The 19,777-nt window shown below is 40.2% G+C and overlaps 1 protein-coding gene across 22 annotated transcripts in view; it reads left to right on the forward strand.

The window, feature by feature from the left end:
• The first annotated feature begins 10,111 nt into the window (after positions 1–10,111).
• The window catches only part of LOC131231011 (nodulin homeobox), an 81,741-nt gene continuing 72,075 nt past the window's right edge, over positions 10,112–19,777 (forward strand). For 5 of the 22 annotated variants that reach the window (XM_058227079.1, XM_058227083.1, XM_058227085.1 and 2 more), the window contains exons 1-2: positions 10,112–10,297; positions 11,773–11,823. In XM_058227079.1, coding sequence (XP_058083062.1) covers positions 10,241–10,297; positions 11,773–11,823 — 108 coding nt within the window. In that variant the 5' untranslated portion in view covers positions 10,112–10,240. Of the gene's footprint in view, positions 10,298–10,431; positions 10,548–11,579; positions 11,681–11,770; positions 11,824–19,777 lie in introns of those variants that run through there. The other 17 variants (XM_058227067.1, XM_058227077.1, XM_058227081.1 and 14 more) reach the window with 12 other exon arrangements.

The raw sequence follows: 19,777 nt of genomic DNA on the forward strand, positions 1-19,777 counted from the left end.
ACTTCTATCAAAAGGGGCCGCAGTTATAGCTGCACAGTACAATCATATACATGAATGTGTGCCTCACTTTTCAAGTATAATAATCAAGGTGGGGCCCACAGTTGAACCAACCACCACAATAATCCGATGTATGTATCAAGTGGGTTTCACAGTCTGTCCCTTCATTTTCTGATCAAACTCATATTTGTATTTTCAATCCTGCTTAGAATAAATAGCCTTATGAACGATCAAATGGCATGTGAACATCATGGTATAGTCCATGGTCAGTGGGTCCCACAAAAAGTTATAGGACAAGTTGTTATTTATGGGGTGCTTTCGTCCGGGTCTAGGTGACCATTTGAATTGGTTGATTCACAAAAATGCATCATGATAGGGCCCACATCAGAGGTTATACATGTCATATTGACCCCAAATTTAGTACATATATTCTCTATCAAGTATATTATAATGACAGAAAAGTTGGAACCAATTGGATATTTGTGAAAACCATAAATTTGGGCTATTCATAAGGGTGTCAATGCTAACCACTGCATTGGATAGCAAACTTGGCCCAAATTGCATAAATCAAATGAGTTGGTTAAACAGATTAGATTGACTTTAAATTGGTATATACATTCTTTATCAAGTATACTATCACTACACGATTTTTGAAATTAATTGGATATATGTGGACACCATAAGTCTGGGCCGTTCAGAAGAGTGTCAGTGTTGACCACTACACTAGACAACAAATCTGACCCAAATTGCATAAATTAGATGAAAAAGTTGGATAGATCGGATTGACCCCAAATTTGATACATATATGATCCATCAAGTCTAATATCATCACACAAATTTTGGAATCTATTAGATATTATGGGCCTACAAATATAGACCGTTCATATGGGTGTCAATGTTAACCACTACACTAGACAATAACACTAGTCCAATTTACATTAATCAGACGAATGGGTCATGAAAGATTAGATAGACCCTTAATTTAGTACACACACTGTCCATCAAGTCTACTACCATCTCACAACTTTGGGATCTATCAGATATCCATAGACACCATAAATCAAGGTCATTCAGGAGAGTGTTGGTGTTGACCACTGCACAGGACAACAAATCTGACCCAAATTCATAAATTGGATGAATGTGTTGGACAAATTGGATTGACTCCAAATTCGGTACTTATATTTTATATCGAGTATACTATCATCACACAAATTTTGGGCCTTACAAATGCAATCAAAGTAAAAGAATACTATGTAGAAACACATGCACAAGAGTGGGCCTTCAAGGGATTCAATGTTGGATTTCATTCCCATGCCTTCTCAAAGGGATTTCATTCCCATATATTCTTAAAGGGATGCCCTACTTGGATATGGTTTAGGGCCACCCAAACACCACCGTAATCTCATGGTGAGGCCTACTTTAACATAAATAAGAAAAGAAATGAAGAAGTAAAGGGATAAATCTAACAACCTTAGGTTGAATGGCTTAGATATTTCTCTCCCAATGGTGGCCCACCTCCTCCTCCTCTCTCTCTCTCTCTTCTATTTGTTCTCTCCATTTTTCTCTCGTTCTTTGATTTTTTTTTCTTTTTATAAGTGTCTAACCACCTTGGTTAGCCCTCTTTTGTGTAGAGAGTTAACCTTCGGTTAGGAAGATGAGTTAGTTTACTTAGGTTAGCTAGTTATTGGGGTATGATGACATTGCATAGCCATGACTCCTGCATGGGAGGGTGATGTGTCACAAGAAGAAAGTGCATGTGGTGTGAGCAGGGTTAGGCGTCACATAGAGAATGTGCATGTGGTGTGAGTGGGGTGAGGTGTCATGTGCATATGATGCATGTGTGGTGAGTGGATCATGGCATCATAGTGAGGTGTGGATTATGTGAGTATAGAGTGTTGGCATACTCCACCAAGGCATGAAATTAGCTTCCTAAAATGGGACCATGGGCTAAGGGCCCAAGTCCATATGAGGTGCGTGTATGTGCTGGTCTTTTCGCACTTGCGTTCTCGGGTTCTTCTTGGCGTTTCTCACAAACGAAGCCCCGCACGAATGAATAGATGTTACCTCCATGATTGGGATGATGTGACGGTCGATATGGCGGGAGTTTCAAGGTATTGGGGTTTATGTCACTCGGGTGCGTACTATGCACAGACAGTCTGAGTCCCTCTCATGATGCGCACTTGTGCGCGGAAGAGATGTGGGGTACTGGTGTACTACAACAGATGAAAGTTGCCCATGAGCAGGTAGTTGAGACAGGCATATAGACGTGCTACCGGCCACTGGAAAAACTTGGGGTATCACACATGGCCACTCACGTGTATGGCATCCAACCTCTCTAGCAAGTTGTGCCCCTTTAAAGTTGCATGTCCCAAAAATCAGTATTACCCAACTATCATGTGGGTCATAACTATAAATAGAATTTTTTTAGATGGTAGTAAGTTGTTTTTTATTTGTTGGCCCAGCTATCGATTGTATGAGTCTAGTTCTTTTATCATCCTATCATAATACTGAGACCCATGTAATGCATGGCATATATGTAACATGGTAGACCCATAAAAAATAATAGATGAACATCCAAAAACCTCCAAAACAACATATGGCCCTCATGATGGATGGATCAACTTGATATTTAGGGAGTCCAACTTTCGTGTCTATAAGACCCTAATCGATGGTCGGATGCCAAAGATACATCCTGATGGGCCTAACGGCAACACTTGTGGGTAGGGCTATACATGTAGAAAATAGGACAAGTATTTTTTTTCCACCTCTATATGCCTTTCTAAGGGTCAATAATTAAACGCATTTAATGGACATATATAACTACTTCAAAATGAATATATTCAAAGGGAGATAATAACGAGATGGTTGGAGCTTAAGAGTTTCGGATAGAGAGCCAGAGAGAGGATGGATTGAACTTGAAAGAGAGATCAACTAGGGCTTGTGTTTGGAGGATGTTGGTATAATTCCAACCATCCAATGAAGGGTGTACGTAAAATCTAGCCTAAGCTTGTGATGGGCCAAAATGGTCCACCCGAGCGCGTGCGCACATACACACAGGGAGATGCAAAGTTAGGAATTCTCACAAGCAAGCAGAAAAAAAAAATCTCACCATATTCAAATCCATTGAAGCAAGAGAGAAATAGAGACAAGGGATTTAGAGTATTTCTATGTGTGTGTGTGTGTGTGTGTGAGAGAGAGAGAGAGAGAGAGAGAGAGAGAGAGAGATTGATTTTTAAGCTCGAGCCTAAGCCTCGGGCCCAATACTCTAACTCAAACCCAACTTGAGGTGGGCTAGCCTTGGAAGCCCTGTAACACTTGTATTTTTTTTAATACAATTAAATTTTAAAAATTTAAATTGAATTTTGGGTGAGAGAGAGATCCGCAGATCTCATCTTATCTCTATTTATTCAAACTCTCCCTCATATCTCGTAGTCTCTTGACGAACCATCTCTATTAAAGAAAGTGTGTAAGAGTGAGAGTCCTACTAGACTTAAAGAACTATATAAACAATTTCGTAAAAAAATAAATAAAAGAGAAAGTGAGAAAGAGGTTTTTAGAATTCATCTATTCATGTTAGTTTAATGCTTTTTTTCTTTGTTTTCTTTATGCAGTAATTTAATTTAGCATTGATATACACATTAGATAGATTGGATCAATCAAACATCCATTGTGTATGTCTAACTCATCCATGTGGAAAGGTACACTAATGCTAATAGCTTTATGATTGATGTGAATAAAGGTGAGATTTTTTCATGATGGACAGTGATCGATATGAAGTGTACACTTTGCGGGTTTTATATGACTCAATCATGTAATAATTTTAGGAATCAAACCTATTTGACGCCTCAATGGACCGTATTGATCATATATTTACCAAGGTTCTTCCTTAACTTAAGGAACCTGAATTAATACCGAAAGAGTAATTCTTTGCGCATCCTACAACTTAACATATAGAATTATATGACATAATAATTAAATCCTCACAATTCATCAGATTTTTAAGAATAAAATTAATTAAAATTCTAAATTCCAGACTGATCGGACCATTGAACGAGCCGCATCGATAGGAAGAAAAGGTAGATAATGAATTATATGTTGATTTATTATGTGAAACCATTGGATGGTTGAGATCTAACTTAATCTGGACCAACTATCAAAATCCAAATATCAGATGATGATGACATTTAGATTTGATAATCAATTTTACCATATAGTGGGTCACATTAACCAATCAATGTAATCATTAGGAATTGTAATAAATTAATGTATGGATGATCTGATCATAATAATCATTAGTTGTCCCATGAAATTGATCAAGTGACGATTAGTGGTTGGCCTTGATCCATCCATTAAAGATGATTTGAACCTTAAATTATCAAAGTAGATAAATTTCAAAATTTTCATTGAATTTATCACAAGCTGCGTAAAAATTCAAAACTTCAGGGTTAAAGTAGATTTTTTTCACAAAGTCAATGAGTTTTTGACATAAATTTTATGAATGTTAAATAATGTTAGCCGAACTTTTATGAAAAACAACTTCCACGAGTATTACTGAAAATAACTCAAATTTGCAGAAATTTCAGGGGACTAATTCCAACAGCACCTTAAATTTGTAATATTGTTCTTAATTTATGAATTCATTTTAATAAGGTATCTTGTTATTTAAATGGATTTAAATCGATCAAAGGTGGGCCGCACCATGTGAACTAGCTAAATTAAAAAATAAAATTCATTTATGTGATTTTAGGGAATTCTAATTCAAATCAAACCATTGGTTTACAAAATCATCTCTACCGCATGAAGGTGAGTGATCCCGATATGATTCTCATCCATTAAGTTAAAATAGATCTATTGTTTGATATGTTGTATATTTATCCCGATGTACTTATCATATACTCTTACTTGATTTAGATGAACATGTGATTTCTGTATTAATATAGTAATAATGATATGATTTGATTAATGTATTAGTATAATCAATAATCTGATTTACTGTATTGTGCAGCCTATATGCCGAATTAGTAATTGGGCATGAATTGAATGATATATTAATATTACTGGATAGTATAGGATTGTGTTGATTCAAGTCTGAAAATCGAAATGATCTATATAATACATGATTTATGACTACTTGATATGCTTGTACATTTATTATTTGTATGTACACACGTATTGAATTCCTGGGAGACCTCCTTGCATGGTATACTTGGTATAATCATTACCATAAGCTCACTATATTAATGGAAGCCTACTTACGGATTAGATGTGGGCCTTGCTTATGCCTACCAAATGGTAGAAGCCTGCCAAAGGGCAAATGCGGGTTGATGGGTTTTTAACTCAAGTGGACGGATTCTCATTTGATGTATTCATGTATAACATTTGCATTCTTCTAAACTTATATTGTATACAATTGTTGTTATTCTATTCTAATTTGATGTGAAGACCACGTGAGGACTTCTTACTAGGCCTGGTCAGCTTACCCTGTATTGATGTAAAACCGCATAGATGTGATTGAGGGTGAGTTAGTGGCTTAAGAACAGGAATACGTGGTCAAGCCGGAGAATGACTTTAAGGACACGTGGCCCTACTTGATAGATGAAGAAGTTACTATCCTATACCAGCCATTATTATCATTTTAATTATATTTGATGTTTTTAGATTATTAATTTTTTTTTGAAGTCTATTGGATAAGATTTATTTTATTGCATAAGACCCCGAATGGGAGGTTCTTTAATTATGTTAATAACTGATAATTGGAATTGATGTTCGATTTATTATTCATGAGATGTGGTTGAATACTAATGGAACTTAGATCTATGTTAGTACTACTAACTAAGCGAATTTGTGTAAGCATATCTAATTGTTTAAGTACACTTAATGTACAAGTAATGACGTGGATTTTGGGTCCGAAGTATATGCTAGGTACAAAAAATCTGGGTCGTGACAAGCTTGATGGGCCAACCTAGCCCATTAACACTTCTATACTCGATGCCGACTTAATTGAGCATACAAAAAAAAAAACTACAAAGGAGTAATAACACAAAGAGGGAGCAGGAAAACTTAAAACTAACTAGTCTACTCACTGATGAAGCTTTGATATCATGTAGAAAATCATATCAACAAAGTTTTAAAGAAAGAGTAAGGAGAAAATAGAAAGATAAAAAGATTTAAAGCCAAAATTTACTTTATTTAAAAAGCATAAGAGATGAGAAATTTTTACATGAGTTATAAACAAAGAGTAAGGAGAAAATAGAAAGATAAAAAGATTTAAAGCTAAAATTTACTTTATTTAAAAAGTATAAGAGATGGGAAAGTTTTACATGTGTTTTGTATACATACCAGCAAACCTTTATATAAAAGACAATTCTAATTTCCTAATCTTGTCAACATCAGAATTCTAAGAAGGGATCCTTACTCTTGCTCTGGTGGGATACTCTGAGGAGTTTCAACACCCGGTCAAGGGTTCGAGTATCCATAGGTGGTGAGATCTCACTACGGCGTGAGCGTGTGGGGGTGTGTGTGTAAAAATAAAAATAAAAAAATTCTAAGAAGGAAGTATTCTAATTATTCCCATTCATAATCTTGATTCAACTAAAACTTGTGTAAATGAAAATGGATGATGCAAAATGACATTTTAAGAAGAGAAAAAAACAAACCATAGAACAACTACACGTTACTTTATTTGAATAATTAAATGTGATTTCAGACATTCTTAGAAGCATATGCTTTTATTAATCACTTTAGGTGAGAAAAAACAAGCTTGAGAACAATACCAGAGTGCATGTTTTAGAATTGCTTTATCTGAATAATTAAAGGTGATTTCAGACATTGTTGTAAGCATCTTCTTTTATTAATCAGTTAAGGAGAGAATAAGTTGGTGGGTTGTTTAGGTGCAATGAACAAATTCGGCTGGATGATGGATATATGCATGATTTGATGGAATCTATTCCTAAAGAAGATTAAGGGTTTTGTTTGTCATTGTAGATGTGATTAACACTGGAGGAATACAACCAGCCGAACTCTACTCTCCCAACACTTGCAAATGCAGGTACTTGTGTTCGATGTCCGTTGTTGCCTGGTGGGCCCGATGTGTTCCACGGTTCAAAATTTAGGCTAGTCTGGTTATGAGAAGAGCCCTCGTGTGTACTAATAAACGGACAGCAAAAAGACTTACACCAGCAAACAACATTTATGCATGTGTGGCCCACCTGGTGACTTGATTGGCCTCATTTCGTTTTACATCACAGTCAAATAGTTGTCCATGGGAAGTGTTGTATTGGCAACGTTACCGCTGTAACTACGGTGGCTATGACCTTTGTGGGCCCACTATGATGTGCTGATGGGGAGAGGATCAGGTGCGGTCTGACCCAACATGGTGTGGCCTGATGTATATGTAGTATATTCATGCCTTCCATCCATTTTGCTGACTCATTTTAGGGCATGAGCCCAAAAATGAAGCAGATATAAATCCCAGGTGGAACATCCGACAACACTACAAGAAACAATGGTGATTGACCATTAAAAACTTCTTGTAAGCGACACAAGTTGTTGATCAAGCTGATATTTATTTTTTTACCCTTTTTTCAAGTATGTGTGATCTTATCAACAGGTTGGATAACTAATAAACATTATGATGGGAATCAAGAAGATTTTAACGCCCAATCACCACTGTTTCCTATCATGTGGTTAACTTGAGATTTATCTATGCTTGATTTGTGGGTTCATGCCTAAAAATGAGCTGGCAAAAAAGACAGGGTAGCCCCATGGCAAGGCCACACCTAATCTAATACTATGTAGATGACCTCTACTCCAACCTCATGCACGCCCTTCCATGTTTAGGCATTAACATGAGGATTAGGCCTGTTCATGCCCGCGATGACTCAGGCCACACCACAGGGAATGTTGGCCTTAGATCTCGTGGAAATGGTATGCATCCAATCCAATTACACCACCTCAGAATTAAGTGGATCTCAAACTTGCTGAGGCCCATCGAAAATCAATGGAGCATATCCCTTTCCAACTGTTCCTGTGGCCCACCTGAGTTTTTAATTAGCCATTTTTTTTGAGTCTATGCCTAGAGACAAGGGGCCTACATGATGGGAATGCTACCTATTGCTCTGCTGTGAACTGTGTCCATGGCAGTCACTTTCGCCATCATGGATGCTCTCTATACAAGTCAAGGCTCAGGAGTTTAGCAGATCAATGACTGGAGTGGTCCACACCACAGGGAACACCTGAGAGGGAGACGTCCACCCTTAATTCTCATGGAGGGCGCACTGTGTGTTCTGCATATGCTATCTAATCCATTCGAATGGAACAGCTGTCCCCGGTGATGGGACAAAGAAATGAAAGAGGACATTCTGAAACTAGAGTGGGGCCCACTAATATCAATGGCAGGATCTACCTCCCAAACGAGAGAGGATTAGTTGCAGCCCGACCTCACCCTACACAATGCAACCCAGACCATGTGGCCCAACTTGATATGTGTATTGTATATCCATGTAATTTATCAGTTTTGCTAGCTTATTTTAAACCATATAATTGGAAACAGTAGTGATTGAACACACACCAGTAAAACTTCCTATGGTGTGGTCCACCCGAGATTTGGTTTGCTTCATTTTCAATCTCATCCTCTAAAAAGAGCACGAAAAATAGATGGACGGTATACAATACATACATCAAGGTGGGCCCATTAGTGCCGCACCTATTCCACCCTCCTCTCAACTGTTCTCGCTAGCTTGGGTCACTTAATTAAGCTCTCGAAACGTGATTTTTAAGCTCGTGGCTAAGGATATACATGATAGTTGAAGTGGATGTCATTTCCGTATCATGGTGGAGCCGACAAAGGTTGTTACCACCGCCGTCATGGAGGCAACATTATTGCTGCAATAGTTATTTTTTTGGAAGCTAGTGCGAAGGAAAATGCACAAAGCGGGCCCATCCATGATCTGTTCCAGAGATCCACTCCGTCCATTGAGTGTGCGCCCCAAAGCAAAAATTCAGGCCACATAACGCAAGGGGCCCACACCTGGGTGCAGATGCCCAACCAATAGAATCTTCTAGATAAGCCGTTGGGTCATTATTATGTTTATATACAATCCTAACCATCCATCAGATGTGCCCCAAGATGAAGGGTAACCAAAAAAGGGCGATTACAAGAGCTACAACGATAGCCACAAAAATGATAAAAACATAGAGGTTTGGTTTACTTGATTGGTGGGTAGGGGTGAAAATCATTGGCTACTTAGCCAATAAATCAGTGGTCCAACCGGTTGGACATGAGGCATGAGCATATTTGTATATATCCACACATTGCATGGTGGGCCCACCAGATGAGCAGTCTAGATTTCATCATTTGCGGGGAACATGTTGATTTCAGATCAAGGACGTTCGTTTTTCACGTGGATGTTTGCCAGGTCCGCATGGTGAACTCGCTTCTCCACGTGGCAGTCGAATGGGCACGAGACCACCGCCAGTTACATCTGGGCTCCAAAATAGACGGTGCGGAGCTTGCCAACGGGGACGGGCCTACATGAGAACGAATTTCCTTCAAGCTTTGTTGCCAAAATCTTTGTGGGGTCCACCGGAATGTTCGTTGACATCCAAACCGTCCATCAGTTTTGCCAGCTAATTTTAGGACACGAGTGCAAAATAGGAGACAGATCGTCAGGTGGTACACACCACAGGAAACAGTGGAGTGGAAACGCCCACCATCCTGAGGCCCACGTGATGTTCATACCCCATCCAACCCGTTCATAAGGTGAATAGCACGAGAAATAAATGAAAAAACAAATATCAGCCTGATCCAATACTTCTTTGGGACCAAGAAATTAAGTTTCATTGGTGGAACGTTCTATCCAGACTGTTTGTTGCTGTGGACCTAATGGAGTTTTGGGTCTCCCTGTTTCTTGAACCCACGTATTATTATTATCCGTCACAACGTATGGGCGGACTGGATGTCACATAAGCGTCGAGGTGGACCCCACAGAGCTTCTGGTTACACGGGCTTGGTTGCAGGAAATTCGCGTCCTCGTGTCCGTCGTGTACAGCAGCAGCGCAGGTTAACCTAACAGTCGCGCTGGCGCATGTTAGATATTATCCATCAGCACCCCTCCCGTCAAACGTAGTCTTTAACGCTTCAAATCCCAACTCGACGTAGTATAACTATACACCGAAGCACGCAATCCCATCGTTTCCGCTCGAATTTTTCCCGCTTGTGAGATTTACACTTGGCTTTCGGTGTATGTGCTTCTTACACCCCGGAATCGAATTCCTTGGAATACACCTTCCTCAGCTTCTGGTAAGCCTTTCACCTTTCGAACTCTTTGCCACTGATTTTCGTATATATACATTTCTAGGGTTTTAACTGAAGCTTCCAAAGCAGAGTCTGAATCCTTGGCTCGTGCTTATATATATGGATTTTGATTATTCTAGGGTTTTGGATTTTTGCGTCAGAGCTTTCTTTTTGGGTGGATTTTGTGGCCTACGAGCACCTTAGCACGCGGCACGTGTGGAGCTCCATGCGTGTGGCACATCTGAGCCGTGGTAAGGTAGGTTCCATGGTGAGAACGACCTGCCGCAGAAAACAGGCTGGTGCACTCATCAGTTGGGTGAGACGTGTGGAGTCGATGGGCGGGGCAGAACAAATTCAACGGCTTACATTCAGTGCATGTGGGTGGTCCCTGTGATGAGTGGACCAGCCGATTTATGGAGCTGCATTCTTCACATTCAACTTCACTAATCAGGACCGTCGTTTCAGTGTGGTTGCCTGACCCTGACTCGTCTGTAGCAGTTCTGACTATAATACAACTCTGCATGTGGGCCCTGTGGGGTGATGCATGCTGGTGTGGCTGAGTCATGCCTCAGGCAAAACTAATTCTTCCCATATGTGTGTCTCCAAGTGCAAAACGCAAATGCGTGGCATCCTGAATGTTCGTAGGGTGGTCTACATGGTGAATGTTTCTTATTTCAAAAATCTGGCTTTTCCATATATCGGGCCAGTCACAGATGCATGAAGACATGGATGGTTAGAGAAATGAAAACCAACATATGCATCCATCGTGCATTGGTTATTCATCTGTCAAGTGGGCTGGCTTGATTTTTAGGAATGTTAATTCAAGACACCAATATCCAAGAGCTAAACACAGATTTGCACATGTGACTAATTACACATGTTTGCGGCATTTGTGATGCTCATAAGGTGGCTTCCATGACGAATGCTCCTTATTCCAAAAATTGACTGGTCCATGTATCAGGTGGGCCACGCATGTATGATGACATGGATAGTTAGAGTAATGATAAACCAACATATGCATCCAGTGTGCATTGGTTGCTCATCTGGCGAGTTGGTTGGCTTGATTTTTAGAATATGACACATGCACTGAGGGAGCCGTTTGACAAAAGGCTTAGATTGCCATGTTAGCACACATGGGACATCTATTTTTAGTGCTTGAAGATGAGGTTTCTGGATTTAGTATTTTCCATTCTGCCATTAATGGCAATCGAGGATTTGATAGTTTGGGGATGCTGAAAGAATCTTAGTACCCTTTGTCCTCACATATGTTTTGTTTATCTTACTTCAGATATTCAATTGCATTCCCTACCATTTTGTGACGGATTGATAAAATGAAAATGCTGTTCTGTAATTATCATTCAAGTTTATAACCTTTGGAAGAAAGCATAGGTATGGTTCTTACGCCCATTGAGACTCATTTAGCACATTCTTGCATATTGTGTTCTATTTGCACCATCAAGACCTTTGAATTATGTTGTCAGTTTCCAAAGATGAGGCATGTTAAGGAGGAAGTCACAAGCAACAACGATCATGTGAGTACTTGGAAGCTTTTTCCCCCCCCTCCCGTTGGTTGTTCGTTTTCTTGAAATATATTTTTTTCATCAACAATCCATTTTTTCATTGACAAAAGTACAATAGCCGTCTTTTTGATTGATGCTAAAAAATGTTAAGCCCACTAACTAAGGAGAAACATGGATCCATCAAGGCAAGGATTCCCCTATGCAAAAAGAAAATCCATGGAATCCATTCCTTCGCAAGGGCCGACAATCAAGGTGTTCTGTAACGGTAACGATCGCCGTAACGGCCACCACTGTTACTTTTATGATACGGGCTGTAATGGCTGTTACGGTCCCCACAACGGCCTTTATAGTCTCTCTCTCTCTCTCTCTCTCTCTCTCTCTCTCTCTCTCTCCCCTTTTATCTTAATTGGAAAAAAAATAAAAAAACTTGTATCAGCCCTGCAATGGACCATTATTGCTTTTATGGGGTTTGTAATGGGCCATTACGGTGGCTGTAACTACTTTCACGGGTCATTTTTTCTGTAACAGCCCTTACGGCCTTTACGACCTTGTAACATGTAATGGTTGCTACTGTTACCTTTATGTAACGGCCTTTACAGCCCCGTAACGGTTGTTACGGCACACCATGCCAGCGATACAATTCCCCACTCCAAAGAGAGGGATCACATCCTTCGACTACCTTATTTACCTTATTTAGAATAAAAGCAAATTTCCAGGATGGGCACTATTTGCTGACACCGTATCAATTGCATTGCGAGTCCACCTCCAGCATTAGGGATTTCCCACTTGAGCAGCAAATATTTCCACCACTGTTTTGATGTTTAATAATAGCTCATCCTTGTTTGAAGATCCCTCTCCAGCTGGCATGGAAAACTAAGACCTTAAGAATCCCCATTCTCATCTCACAACGCTCCACCAATTCCAGACACCATGGACTTCCCATTGAAGTTTCATCCGCATTTAGCTTCAAGAAGCCCTAGGTGGGTGGGGGAGTCCAACTCCCAGTTTCAGTTGGCTGATAGCTATAGTCATCAATCACCCCTCTCCTCTCACAAAAAAAAGCTTGGATTTAGAGATCCCTTTGAACTCTTCGGCGACCATGCCCCAATTTATTAGGGATTTTTCAAAATTTGTGATTACCTGGGTGATGCTAGACGGGTTTTAAAGAATTCTTCTATCCTGTCATTCCAAACAGCCCATAGAATCTTTCCTTTGGCTTGAAGGGCCTGGCTGGCAATCATCATCTGTAAGATCTGCTGAGGACCCTGGAAAGACGCACTCAACTTCAAATAAGCTGAAGAGGTGGGCCAGCCATGCCCCAATTAACTACGCATCTCTATTTTGGCAATTACCTGGGTGTTATTGGAGTGGGTGCTATTAAAAAAATATTCTTCCATTCCAATCAGTCGGACAGTGCATAAATCTTATCTTTAGACTCAAAGGGCCCACCACTGCACCGTCCGTAATATCTGTTCTTGACCACTCAATTTCATGTAAGCTGAAGATGGTGGACCAAAAAATAAAAGCCTTTTCACTTCTCAAAAAGACATAGATGAATCAATTCTGCATTTTTTCCACACACGAAGCATCTGTTCGAAGGGACAAATTTGCTTTTTGAAGGTTGCTGGTCTTGTTAGCTGTAGCTGCTACTGAACGACCCCCTATCTGATCTCACTCATGAGACAGGCTATGTCCTCCATGCTAAAAAAACTACCATGTTCCTTGAACTCCATTCCCCTAGAGGGCATTGAATGATCTTACAATCTTTTGACTATTATGCTTCTCATCATTGAAAATCCTTCCATTCCACTGCTTTCATGAGTTCCACATGATTGTCATTGGAAGTACCTTCCAAAGAACATGCCCATCATTCCGATAAAGGGCCTGTTGTCCAGCTTTTGGGACCACTGACTTCAGCATCATCAAAAAAAATTCCAAAAGCTCAAAGGACCATACAGCTTTTTCAACCTTGCAATGTAGAAATAGATAATTGCCATTTTCTTCAGCACCCCAACACATGAGACAAATATTTGGAAACATGAAATTCCTACTTCACAGGTGAGCTACTTTCAAGATTTTGTTAGTCATCACTGGCCAACAAAAGGCCTTGTGGTGAAGATTGAGGGACAACAATTTGCTTAAGAGGATAGAACTGTGCTTGTCAAATTTTTTTGGAGCCACAATCTTCACCTTAAGTTCTTCTGACGTGATTGAATCATTCACAAAAACAGACCTGCAGCAGGAATATAGGGGCTTAAAAACTAGAAATAGGAAAGGAAAGATACTTGGAGTCTCACCACATAATCTTCTCCATCCATATGATTGGCTATATCTCTAGTCTTGTCTACAATCATTATTGAAGTTGAAGAAGCCCAGGCTTGAAGCCTATTTGGTCCACTAACTAATTTGCCAGTCTTGACTCAAAACTAATGCTAAAACTTCTAATGAGAGTAGGAAGTAACTAAGTTAAAAAAGGCTCCAAAACAGCTATGATTGGAATCTTGGGGCAGGAATCCCTGCTTTAGTCTGAGTTTCATGTCCTATAAAGTGGTGACATGAGGATTTCCACTATGCCTTAATTATGTGTCATCTGGTACTGCCAATTCCTTGTTGAGCCCTTTAGCTTCATTGTCGCAAAGTGTAACTTCAGCTTGTTAGTCATGGACTTACATCTAAAGCAATCATCCAATGATCTCGACAAACTGTCAACCCTCCTGATCAAGCTTCCCGAAGAAGTTTTTTGTTCTCTACCTTTGTGAATTTCATCAGATCATCCATGTGTGCATTATATTCCACCTTAGGATAGTGGCGCTGATATGGGTGGTCATGCTGTTGTGGCATCAGGGCCTGCAGTCTTCGCTGAGGCTATCATAGAATGCTGTATCGGGTGACAACCAAATTCATATTTGTTATTCACGGATGGCTAATTGTGGCTGGTATTTGAGTGGACAGTTTGTAGATGGGATTTGAGTGCGGGATTGTAGAAATGGGCGGGGATGGGCTGCGGGGGCACCAGCAATGTGGGGTTTGGCCGGTGGCTTTGAATGGGGTGGAAATGGTGCAGGATCAACAGAGCTTGGTTGTGATGAGGTTGCAGCAAAGTTCAGCTGATGGGTTTGGTTATTATGGAGGTTAGTCGAAGTCCTGGGTGCTACAATAGAAGATTGGGTTCGGATTTGGAGAAGATGGGTCCTAATCAGATCCAACGATGAATGCGGTAGATGCAACGATCAGGGATGGTGAAACCTAAATCGCCCAGAGACACGGCTGTTTTGTAGATCAGAGATGTGTTGGAATGGTGGTCGGGAATAGTGGCATCGATGGTGGCTGGTCTCAGGTTGGGTTGTGGTCAGTAGCAGTGCAGGAATGGTCATGGTCGAAGAATGGCCACGGTAGATTATAACCATAACTTTGATATCATGTTTTTAATGAGAGACTACATTGTGGAAACTGTATTCTACCTATTCCATTGAGAACGAGAAGAATATACGGAAGATGTGGGTGATCTGTGGAAGATCTTAACAGACATACATCTTACCAAACAAGGGATTATCTTAATCTAGGAAGATCATCCTAATCTACTCTAACAGGGTTTGTAAATTCCCTCCTCTCTGTCTGGCTTATGAGCTAAGGTTGCCTAGGAGAGAGTACCTGTCTCCATATGTTCTTCCAATTTTTACATTCTGTCGATCCTTTGTTGACTCGTGGGTTGGATTTATCGTGCTTCCTGTTCTCCTCATTAATGGTCAATTGTCCTGTCAAAGAATCCATAGCACCCCTTATGGAACTCATTTCTTCCTCTGGCTTCGATATTTCTCTGAACCCTCCTTTCATCTCTCACCATCTTTGGACTACAAGAAGTCCTGCTGCTAGTGGGCATCAACTGTTGGTACCAAAGTGGGTGATAGATAAGCCAGTTTAGGGACAGATCTCATCTCCTCTTGTTTTTATTTATTTATTTAAAGAAGTTTAGGGACATATTTTATGATGCTTGTAGGCTGTTTAGGTCCAGGTTTAGGGTTTGAAGTTTGGGGACTGATTTTTGGACAGATTATAGGGACTGTTAGTGGCAGGTTGTAGACAGGTTTGGTTGCTGCCAAAGGTTTTACATTTGCACAGGTATTGGGCTGGAAGTGGATAGGTTTAGAGATATGTTGAGGGATATCAATGAAAGATTTGGGACTTAGATAGGGTGGTTAAAAGGTTTACAGTGACAGGTTAGGTGCTGGACTGAGTTTCTGGGTAAGAAGGGATTGTGTATGGGGACTGGGCCGGCAAGTGGTCTTTAGGGGGCTAGTTGTTGGTACAAATGGGGCTGAGGTGAACTGAGATGAAAGGGTTGGGGTAAACAGTGAATTTATGGACTAGGTTGTGTGTTAGGGTTGGGAATGGCCTGAGTATTTGGACAGATTTGTGGAGTACAGGGGAACAGTATTGGGGATTGGGTAGAGGTTTTGGAAACATGTTAAGGACTGTGTATCTTCCAGTTCAGGGCTGTATGAGGCTATAGGATAGGATAATTTATCTGTGGGTGACCATGGTTGGTCAAATTGAGGTATAAAGCTATCAGTTCAGGGTTTTTGGGCTACATTAGAGTCCAGCTGAAGGGAGGCTACAATTGGGTTAGGGAAGTGGGTTTGAATGCTGTGTAGGATTTTGTTGTGGGTAAAGTACTGTTTAAGCTACGGTTGGGACTGTGTATAGGTTTGTGCTGGTGTTAGGTCTCCCGTTGGAATTTTTTAAGCAGCTAAGGGAGTTTAGTTGGGTTTTAGGTTGTAGGGTGATGGAATTAGGGTTAGGAGTGGGTTTGGGATTTGGGTCATCAAGGCTTAGGTTGTATAGTCGATGCTTGAACAGGATTTGTTCCCATTAGTTGGGAAAGGCTTAGATGATGCTGATGTTGTATAGTTGGGAAAATTGGGGTTAATTCATGGATTATGGTTTTGGAAATTTGGGAAAGTTGTGGCTTTGGGTTTACAGTTCAGAAGATCTGAGAAAATTGGGCTTTTGGGTTTGGGAATAGTGTTTAAGGTGTATGGTTGGGGTTGATTTGTGAATTAGGGTTAGGGTTAGGTAAGGGAATTTGTAGAAAAAAAAATAGGGATTTATGTTTTTGGGTTAGGGAACTTTGGATAAAGTGGGAAAATTGGTTTTCAGGTTATGGGAATCTGGGGTAATTTGGGCTTTAGAGTTTAGAAAAAATTGTGGATTGTGATAAATTGGGATTTAGGATTAAGGAAATTAGGAAATTTAGGGTTAGGCTTTTTTGTGGAAATTGGGAAAAATTGGGTTAGGGTTAGTGAGTTCTAGGGGATCTGAAGAATTTAGGGGTTATGATTGAAGGCCTTTGTCTCATGTGCATGGAAAGCGCAGTGTCAATCTCTCCCCTCTTCGTTCATTATTCCTTCATGTATAAGTTGTGGATCTTCTTCCTCAATTTGGCCGATCAATCTTGGGTTGAGGACCTTTTGTGGGCGTGGCACAGTGGAGCGGGGAGCAAATCGGAGAAAGAAATAGGTAGACTCCTTTTGATGGCCATCTTCTTGGCCATTTGGAATGCGCGGAATGGGCAGTGCTTCAGGAATGAGGCTGCCTCGGTTCAGGGTGTCGTTAGAAATGTTAAGGGTTTTGTTTTCAAATGGTTTCCATATGTAAAAGCTGTCAAGAAGGGCTCGCCCTTGACACCCTTTTTCTTTTTGATCTGTTTATATTCTTTCTCGGTCCTGCGAGTTTCTACTATATTCTTTGTTACCTTTCAAAAAAAATAAAATGATTGAAGGCCTTTTTGGAATTCGGGAAATTGGGTTGGGGTGCAGATCTGGAGAAATAGAAAAAGGAAAAGAAAAGAAAAGAAAATCTAAGGCTAGTTACTTGCTTATTCGCCGAAATTGGTGGAGTCCATCATATGATCTAGGAGGATCTATGATCTAGATCTCTCATGAAAGGTTTTTGTTTTTTTAAAATAAAACTCTGTAACTGTACTGGATCTGCTTTGATCGATGATAAGCAAGAATGAGAAGTCAGATCTGCATAGATCCATGGCGAATTGCACAATGATTTATTGGATTTGCTCTAGTACCAATTGATGTATGAGAAAACTTTCAACTACAAGCACATAAGCAACCAAAAGAAGAAAAGAAAAAACTCAATTGCAATAATAAAATTCTCCACTATAAAAATGATATACGGGTAGAATCATAGAAAATCTTAATTCTAACCTAAACTTTTTTTTTTTGGAAGGGTATCTGGGAATGTTATAAAAACAAAAGCAAAAAAGGAATACAAAATGGATGATGAGGAATCATCTGACTGATACAAAGATGAAGAATTCCCCAAGCTACCATGGAAAGCCTCAATTGGGCACCCAGTGAAAACACTATCATCCCTGGCCCACTCCAAAACAAGCCATCGTGCCTTGTGAAAGACTTGACTTGGACTTAAAGCCTTACTGTTGAGAGTCCTGTTGTTATGTTCCAACCAAATCCCAAATGGTGGACCGAAGAACCAGCAGCCATGTCTTCCTCTTCTTTCTTCCTTTTTGAGCAAAGTGCCACATGGATAATAAATCTCCAAGCCGATGAGGCATGAGTGGCACATTTAACTTCTAACAGTGAAAGGAAACTTCTCCACACACTTTTCTGGAGAAAGTTCAATGCAGAAAAAAAGGTGGTCTACATTTTCTTGATCTTGTAAGCATTAGAATACATCAATCAGGAAGAATGATTTCCCTTTTCCTTAAATTGTTTACTATGAGTCTTTTGTTTTTTCTGGCTAACCAACAAAAAGCCACCACCCTAGGAGGCCTTGGATACCTCCATATGTGCCAGATCAGATCCTTATTTGCAGCAAATGCAGTTCAAGGAGCATTGAGTAGAAGGATCTCATGAATACCTCAGAGTTGCTTGAGTTCCAAACTCATCTATCCCATCAAGAGAGATATTTCCTTGATTCTGAAGCAGTTTTGTCATCCTTACATACTTATTTCCTCATCCTGGAGATCCCTTCTGAATGCAGGGCTCCACAATGGTTGGATCCCACCCTCGAAATGCATTGAGCTGTAGGGGAGTTTATCTCTCTCACCACCTGGTACAATTCTGGGAATGCTGAACTGAAGGGCCTCTCTACACGACATCAGTCTTCCCAAAACCTGATACATAACCCGTCTCTTGGGGCATAGGAGATTTCCTCTCTAAAAGCATTTGTCACTTTTAGGACTGCCTCCCAAATACCCAAAGCTCTATAGGAAGATGATTCATCAGTATATCACCATCTGTTTTCCTCCCCGTATTTGTGTGCAAGTGCTTTTGTTCCGCGTACCATCTTTTTCCTCCTAGAAGCTCCACAACTACTTGACAAGGAGAGCAAGATTGAATAGTTTTAGGGATCTTATGCCGAGACCTCCCTTCTCCTTTTGTTTACATACATTGGTCCACTTGATCAGATGGGATTTCTTCCCCTCCACTCCTCTCCATAGGAACACCCTTTGAATTCTTTGCAACCTCTCTATAACACTAGCCATCTAATGAAATAATGACATGAAGTATAAAAGCGTATTTGCTAGAGCCACTTTGATTAACATGATATGGCCCATAACAAGAGGTGCTTTTTATTTTTTTTATTTTTAATTTCTCTTGATAATTTCTGTTGTATCCTCTTCAATACTACATTCAATGAATGCTTTGTTGGTTTCCCAATACAAAGAGTTAAGCCCACGTATGAAGATGGAAAACTTCCTTTCCTGCATCGAAAAAGCTTCGCATAGTATTTGTCTCATTTTCGCTAAGCTGCATGCTTAGAAGCTCACTTTTGTGGATGCTTGTCTTTTGACTTGAAATTGTCAAACGACCACTTACTCTAAAAGCTCGAGCCGTTAGAGGATGGTGTATCAATGTATATCAAGAGACTTTAACACCCCCCGCATGTGCGGGGTGGAACTCCGCACGGGAACATACTAGACAAGGGTGGA

The sequence above is a fragment of the Magnolia sinica genome, chromosome 17 (assembly GCF_029962835.1).
Source record: "Magnolia sinica isolate HGM2019 chromosome 17, MsV1, whole genome shotgun sequence".
NCBI classification, from domain to species: domain Eukaryota; kingdom Viridiplantae; phylum Streptophyta; class Magnoliopsida; order Magnoliales; family Magnoliaceae; genus Magnolia; species Magnolia sinica.